This window comes from Schistocerca serialis, chromosome 4 (genome assembly GCF_023864345.2).
Source record: "Schistocerca serialis cubense isolate TAMUIC-IGC-003099 chromosome 4, iqSchSeri2.2, whole genome shotgun sequence".
Classification (NCBI taxonomy): domain Eukaryota; kingdom Metazoa; phylum Arthropoda; class Insecta; order Orthoptera; family Acrididae; genus Schistocerca; species Schistocerca serialis.
In genome coordinates, this window is record NC_064641.1 from 185,282,113 (window position 1) to 185,290,044 (window position 7,932).

At 34.4% G+C, this 7,932-nt stretch overlaps 1 protein-coding gene across 1 annotated transcript in view; it reads left to right on the forward strand.

The window, feature by feature from the left end:
• Positions 1 to 5,398, forward strand: part of LOC126473662 (dnaJ homolog subfamily C member 16) — a 171,133-nt gene extending 165,735 nt beyond the window's left edge. Inside the window, exon 13 of the mRNA XM_050100894.1 lies at positions 1,645 to 5,398. Within this exon, the coding sequence (XP_049956851.1) occupies positions 1,645 to 1,785 (141 nt within the window). The 3' untranslated portion in view covers positions 1,786 to 5,398. The remainder of the gene's footprint in view (positions 1 to 1,644) is intronic.
• Positions 5,399 to 7,932: the final 2,534 nt, after the last annotated feature.

The window sequence follows — 7,932 nt, forward strand, 5'->3', positions numbered from 1 at the left end:
AGGGAGAGGGTAAGGAGTCATTCCAATCCCGGGAGCGGAAAGACTTACCTTAAGGGGAAAAAAGGACAGTTATACACTCGCACACACACACATATCCATCTGCACATACACAGACACAAGCAGACATTTTTACAAATGTCTGCTTGTGTCTGTGTATGTGCAGATGGATATGTGTGTGTGTGTGTGTGTGTGTGTGTGTGTGTGTGTGTGTGTGTGTGTGTGTGTGTGTGTGTGTGCGCGCGAGTGTATACCTGTCCTTGTAAAAATGTCTGCTTGTGTCTGTGTATGTGCGGATGGATATGTGTGTGTGTGTGTGTGTGTGCGCGAGTGTATACCTGTCCTTTTTTCGCCCTAAGGTAAGTCTTTCCGCTCCCAGGATTGGAATGACTCCTTACCCTCTCCCTTAAAACCCACATCCTTTTGTCTTTCCCTCTCCTTCCCTCTTTCCTGACGAAGCAACCATTGGTTGCGAAAGCTAGAATTTTGTGTGTATGTATGTGTTTGTTTGTGTTTCTATCGACCTGCCAGCGCTTTCGTATGGTAAGTCACATCATCTTTGTTTTTAAATAAAATAAAAATGTTCTCTATATTTTTGCTTCTTTCAACTAAATTGATGTTTTGGTTGACAGTCTTTCAATATACATATTTGGTACCGACATGAGAGTCTGACATCTGGTTGTTTGGTTGTGTGAGGGGAAGTACACAGTAACTTTAGAACCAAAACAGCTTTTGAGTGTGATAGCAGTTCTTGTAGGTGCATGTGAGCACTCAGTCTGTCACAATTGTGAAACACTGTCTAGGCACAGTTGGTATAGGTTGCACTGGTGCCCACTGTGCTCTGATGGGTAGACTGGCAGGACTTGTCATGTTAAGTCAAGACATCGAGATCAAGACTGGAATTTGCACTCACTGCTAAGCTGCTGGGTGGTGACATAAAGCTGCCCTGCAGAGGAATACGTGGATGTTTAGTGTCACATGGCTTGTGGACACAAGCTATTGCTGTTTGTACCTGGTGGATGTGGAACTCTCAATACTGCAGCAGCTGTCACAGGCAGGATGAGTTGTGATTGAATTGCAGGCGTCTTGACAAGGATACATGTTACTCTTTGTATATCCGTATTAGTGCTGAAAGGAACTAACTAAATTGGTGGGAAAAGAGTTTCACAGTGGCACAAAATGCAGCATTCATCATTCATCCTTGTATGTCTCCGGTATAGTAATTCTCAGCAACTTTCTGTAAGCAGGGTTATATTATTTTGCAACAAAGAGTATACTGACAATCAAATGTTGTTCACTATCATGATCCTACTGTATCTAAATGTGTCAGTAAAATTTTATGTACATTAGTTACTAGCTATAATTCTTTTTTCAGTAGGCAATTGATAGTGACTAACAGGCTATTTATCTGTACAGTAAATGTGAGGGGTGTGTTTGTGTGTACCAAGTGTTGATTAGTGAAATAGCATGATCTGCTCTTAACATACCCTTGGAATGCATTTCTAAGACAAGGCAGACGCTGCAAAATGATGTCAGCAATCACAATCTCAAATTTACCACACAGCTCTGAATATTGAAATTCTGATTTTTCTTACAGGAGCAGCTTGGATTGCAAACATATTTTTGATTTCTTTTCTTTTTTTGCAGGGTCTACTATCTGACAAATACAGCAATGTTGTATTCCAAGGTAACCTTCTTGATGGTTTACCCAATTGGCTTGATAGGCTGTTCGAAGGAACAACACAACGATACTATATAAATTATTGGCCAGATTTTCCACTGAAGTAGGCAGTTGGCCAATGATCTGTATAACAAGAGGTGCTGTACTAAGAAGTATAACTTGTCTGCTTTTGTAAAATAATATAAAAATTTAAAACATTTTAAAATATCATGTAAATAACTTTTCATAAATTCCTTAGAAGCCCATTTCTCTTAAAAGTTTCTGCAAGTTCCATGTTCCGAAGAAGTTCTGTACCCTAATTGGAAATCTTTCTCCCAAATGCTGTGATGTGATTAAGGAGTGTTGTTGTTTTCTAGAAGAGGAATGTACTTTGTTAATCTGGCTGTTACTAAAAAAACTATAGTGTATTATTTATGATGTGGCATTTTGAGGGTCCCATGACTGACAGAAATAAGAATGTTGTTTTTTAGCATTTATGCAGCTGTTGTTGTGGTATGAGCAAATTTGATTGTATTATCGGAGAAGATTCTGAATACTGTTACAGTTTTAAGAACAATTGAAGCATAGCTTGAGAAACTGTGTTCACTGTGTGCATCACAACTCAAACTTCATAGGGGAAAATAATCCCTCTCTGTGTAGAGGAACAATCTGTGAAACATACTTCTACAGAAAGAAAAAAATCTCGTTGATTTTTTAAAAAATAGTTCTGTAAATAAATTAAGTCCTTCACCACAAATATACAGATGCCTATTACGCAAGAACTGAAGCAGCTTAAAATTAGTAGATATTTGCAACATGGATATTTTATGCCATGTTTTTAATTATATTGAAGGACTCCTGGAAAAAATAAAGAGACTTCATCAACTATAAGGACATTGTTCCATTTGCATTGATATATAGATTTTCACTGCCATTTAGCTTACAGAATTGTTGCTAATGTAGGTCCATTGCCTCCTAGAAAGTGACTCTGTGTCACTTATCAATTGACTTTTTTGCAGATATTGCATGATTCTGCTTAACCAAGAGCAAAGAAACATTCGTCTTGAAAGTTCATATATCTTTAAGAAGAGTATTTTTGAAAACACTGTTAATTAGGACCACGTATAGAATAAAGATTGAGCTTTCTGGTCGATAATTCATTCAGTTCACTATATGATGCTCTGTGGAAGCTCTTTTTTATGTAGGTAGTACCACAAAGGAAGTTACAGTTGCAGCAAAATCTTTAACTTTTGTCTTCAGATTCAGCCTGCAATAACTCAATACTTTGTTAAGTAGAAGGCAACATACCCTTTTTTGTATTTCACTCTTAATGTATTCTATTAATCTAAATTTTAATTTCTGCATGTGTAATAGGAACGAGACAAAATTTCTTTACAAAGAATATTCTTTAACTGAAGTGCATCTTATTATCTAATTTATAGAGTTATTTACACTTTTAGTATAATTTCTAGTCACTGACTTTGTTCTGTAAGAGGGAAAAACTAGTTTCCCTGAAAATGTAATGTTTTATCTAGTCAGATCGCAAATAAGATTTTAACACTTGAAGTCCTATTGGCTGTTTGAGTGACAGACATACTCCATTTTTAGCCTTACATTTTGTGGGAGTATGCTGTTCCCTGTATCTGTGATTACTTCAGATGAACTGTATCCTATTGAATCGTGCTACTATGCTGATTTTAATAACCTGTTTAAACATTTTCCCTGTAATTTCTATGGTTATGGTTTACTGTAGCTGTTCTTTTTTAATACATATTCGATATATAAAAGGAAGAAAATATGTTATTAAAACTTATAGTTATATATACCATAGTGATATTGAAGAGAAATCTTAGTTTACTTTAATACAAAGACTTTAGATACAATGTACCAATTAAATGAACACTAAAGTTGATAAATTTAATTGCACGTGATGACACAAAATATACAATCAGTTGTAAATAAAGATTTTTAACAAATTAGTATTAATGATGAGACATGTAGTCTAAAATGTAGAAGGTAAAATGCTTTCACTGAAGAAAGGAAAATTATGTATGAATATAAATACAAAGTCTGATGAATAAGTCTTAACATTTTGTTTATCAGAATTTTTGAAACACACTTGTTTTGTGCTTAAGGTTAACTTCTCAGTTATGCTTAATGAGAGTGAAAGGAAATATTAGATTTTGATATTTCATTTTTCATAAGCAAAAAATTGTAGTTGTTAGTATTTATTAGTTGTCATTAGTCTCTTTGTTTCTGTGTGTGAGCCAATGATTGTAATTTCATATTAGAATTTATACAGTGTTTTGCAAAATAAGACATTATTTTTTGGACTACAGTTTTTAACAGTGTATAAGTGTTCATGTTTCATGCTGAATTTTTGAGAAACTGTCAGAATTCTTAATTAAAGGTCCGTTTGTACAATGTTGTCATGATATGACCTTTTTATTTTGTATTTACACACTCTGTGATATTATACAGTTTAATTGTACCATTGGCTCCCATTCAGCTTTCACAGACCCCCATAAAATGACAGTATGTACAATAATTTCTTTTTTTAGAATTTTTGATTTATTTGTTTTTCTGTTACATGTGGCGGGTAATGTACCATATTTGCATAAAAAGCTAAGTTATCTATATTTTTTGAATTCCCAGCATTAGAAAGAAGGCTCATTATGTTCACACTCATACTTGGATGCACTATCCTCCCAATCCCTGTCTATTCCTCCCCTCCTCCAAGCCCACACATACATTCCTAGTCATGCACAACTTCATTTGTGTGTGTGGGTGGGTGGAGGGAGGGTGGTACATAGTTGTCATTGCTTTTTGTACATAATATTCTGTAAAATTTATGAAGATTCTAAGAATGTCTGTCATTTAGGGGGCTTTTACATATATTTTTATTTCCTGTAAATGAGCATTATTTGAAAGTACATGCTATTCAGTAAAACTTTCTGTAGACTGTAAATAGAAATGGAATATTACTAAAAACAAATTAAGCCTTGTAATCCCCTAGGGGATTGACAAATTTTCCAAAGTGCCATACATATTGTTTACATGAGGGTGGGAAATGTAATTTTAATAGCCTAGAGCAGAACTGATCTATTTGTTATATATGAATCTATAACGCTAAAGGTGAATGGCTAAGTTCTTGTAATTATTAATGTTCTCTCATTGTTTATCATAGTTTGTTGCACATCTAAACTTGATATCTCCCTCTACATTTCACTGCAATAAGTAAACATTTATCATTTCCTTTATCCCTGTGACATTCCTACACTATTTGTTATTTAATGTGTAAAATTTTGAGCAGTGCTTTCTTGGTTAATCATTCTTGTTGTTGTTGTTGTTCTTCTTCTTCTTCTTCTTGCTGTTGTTGTTGTTATATTATTATTGTTATTTATGCAAGCTTACTGCTCTAAAATTGCAGTGAATGATGGGACACTGATTTTTCAATACTTACATGCTCATTAAAATTTCAGGGTAAGTCGTCGATGTGGAGTGAATTGCAAGGACTGTGTAATGGCACTCTGCCATAAACTTCTGGTGACTTTTCTGCATTTTAAACAGGTCATTGCAATTTGCTCTAGGTTTCTAATAATATTTTATAGTATGGTCGCAAATGCTATTTGCATTATAAAATCAAGAACATCATTGAAAATGCAGTACAAATTATTTTACATGTATTGCCTTTATACTAGAAAACCAATTATACATGCAAATACATTCTTTCTTTCAAAACATTTGTTTTCATTTGATTAATGAAAAGTTTTTGGTTATGTTTTTCCTTTCTTTTTACAGAATAGTGTATCTTTGATTAACACTTAATATAATGTGCATCTGACAGCAGACATTGGCAGTAGGGAAAAAGAGGCACTGTTAAAAATAAAATATACAAAGCTGTGAGTTTTTATCTTCCTCATGTGTGTTTTCTTTTGTATCGCCTTAAGAAATATTGCTGCATACAGGCAGGATATATTGAAAGAACAGGGTACAAGTAAATGAAATAAAATGATTGAGCTGGCACATTGAAGGAGTTTTTTTTAAAAAAAAGGAGAAAACTATGGTTGGCTAAGAAAAAATTCCAATCATTGTAGAACGAAATAAAAAGCAAGAATACAGTATGCATGATATACAAAGAAAAAAAAACTGGAATGAAAGAGGGCAGTGAAAGACTCAAGAAAGGAAAGTGTAAATGTGTGAGACGGTGCAACCTAAGAGCAGAATGAGAACTGATGGGGAATGTTGTGATATGTGGTATATAAGACTGAAAAGTTTACTTATTAGAATTAAAACAACTTGCATGAGTAATCCCAAATAGCTGTGGTCAAACTATGAGGCAGAGCATGTGCACTACTTGCTTAATCAAAATCTTCAGTCTGCAAGTCATCATGTCATGAACCAAGTGATTGAACATAAAACGTCCAAAATGAATGTTTAGTAGTGTTACTGTAACACTAGTCTGTGTTGTAAAACTTTTTGTTGTCAGATGGTTTGTTAAAAATAAGTGTTTTTGCTGTTTCTAGAAATAACTGCCAATTTTGCCTATCACTTCAGGTTTTTACATAAAAAAGAAATAATATTTTGAAAACAAAGATGATGAGACTTACCAAACAAAAGCGCTGGCAGGTCGATAGACACACAAACAAACACAAACATACAACATACATGTATGTTTGTGTTTGTTTGTTTGTGTGTCTATCAACCTGCCAGCGCTTTTGTTTGGTAAGTCTCATCATCTTTGTTTTTAGATATATTTTTCCCACGTGGAATGTTTCCCTCTATTATATTCAAATAATATTTTGAAGTTTTTAACTTCTGAGACCACAAAAATAGTCGAACACCATTTCATACAATGTGAGTTTTTAATGACAAAGTACATTAAAAAAATAAAATACATTTAAAAAATACTCTACAGAACTCCCCTAATTCATTTCATGTTTACCATGTATCAAGTCAACAGTATTCTATTAATTTTTAAACTTTATCTTTCTTGACGTCCTGAAAAATCCTCCGTGACTCAGTATCTCCGCTATATGGTGAGTAGCAACTTTCCTTCTCAAATATTGTGACAGATTCTTATATATGATGACTGTCCCTCTTCAACATCCAACAATAATTGGCCATCGCAGTTGCATTCCAGTCCCCCTGGTACTTCCTCTCCATCTCCTTAATATCTTGGTGAAAATGTTCACCCTGATCCTCCTCTCCATCTCCTTAATATCTTGGTGAAAATGTTCCCCCGATCCTTATTATAATGTTCCGAATTTTCTGGAATGTTGTCAATGTACAAATTTTCTGGAATGTTGTCAATGTATGAGTGTAGAAAGTTGACTTTCAGACCTATCTTCTTCAATTTTTTCAACAATGGCTTTGTTATTAGTATCTTTGTTATTCCCTATCAAGTTCTCAGTAACTTATCAGAAGGCAGTCCATGTGTCTTTTTCTTTCCTCCTCGTTGTGTTATCAAAATCTTCATCCTTCATCAATTTCTTTATTTGAGAACCAACAAAAATTCCAGCATTTAATCTGTTTTGTGCGATGAAGAGGAAGTTTCTTGGAAAGGTACTTCAAGCAGGCTTCATCCTGTTGTAGATCTTTTACAAATTAATTCATCAAGCCCAGTTCTATGTGCATTGGCAGAAGCAAGATTATTATTTTTTTTTTTTTTTACAAGCAGTTCATGCAGGATTTTTTTTAGTTCCAGGCACAACATTTATCTGCTCTGACCAAATTTTCACACTCCAGTGTCTTTGCCTTCTCTGACTGTTCCATTCATATAGAAAGCAAGGCATTTCTGTCAACCCAGTTTTTTGTCGCAATAGTATTCTGACAACTTTGCAGTCACTGTGGATAAGCCGTTTTTGTTTCTCATACCTGGATACTTGTTAAAAGTATCTTCGGGTGTTCTGATATGTCTCTTTCATTTTAACAGAATAGGCCACAGGAATTGGATCCATAAATGTTCCCATTACGCAGTAACACACATTTTAGACTCCTTGTTGATGAGTCTAGAAGTAGTGTCCTCTGAGTAGGATCATGTTCAGTGCCATACAAGTACATTATCTCACTTATGTTATGGCAGTAAACCAAGGAATCATTCAGTGAGAATAAAGGAACTAGTCCTTTCCCTCTTTGTCTGCACTGTGAGTAATGTGTTCTTGGTTTCAGAAGATTCTTACTTTTTAACTGCGAGCCAAGTTGTTCCACAGATTCCTTAGGCAAATTCAAATCTCATACGAGATCATTAAGTTCACTTGAAGTTCGCTCTGATA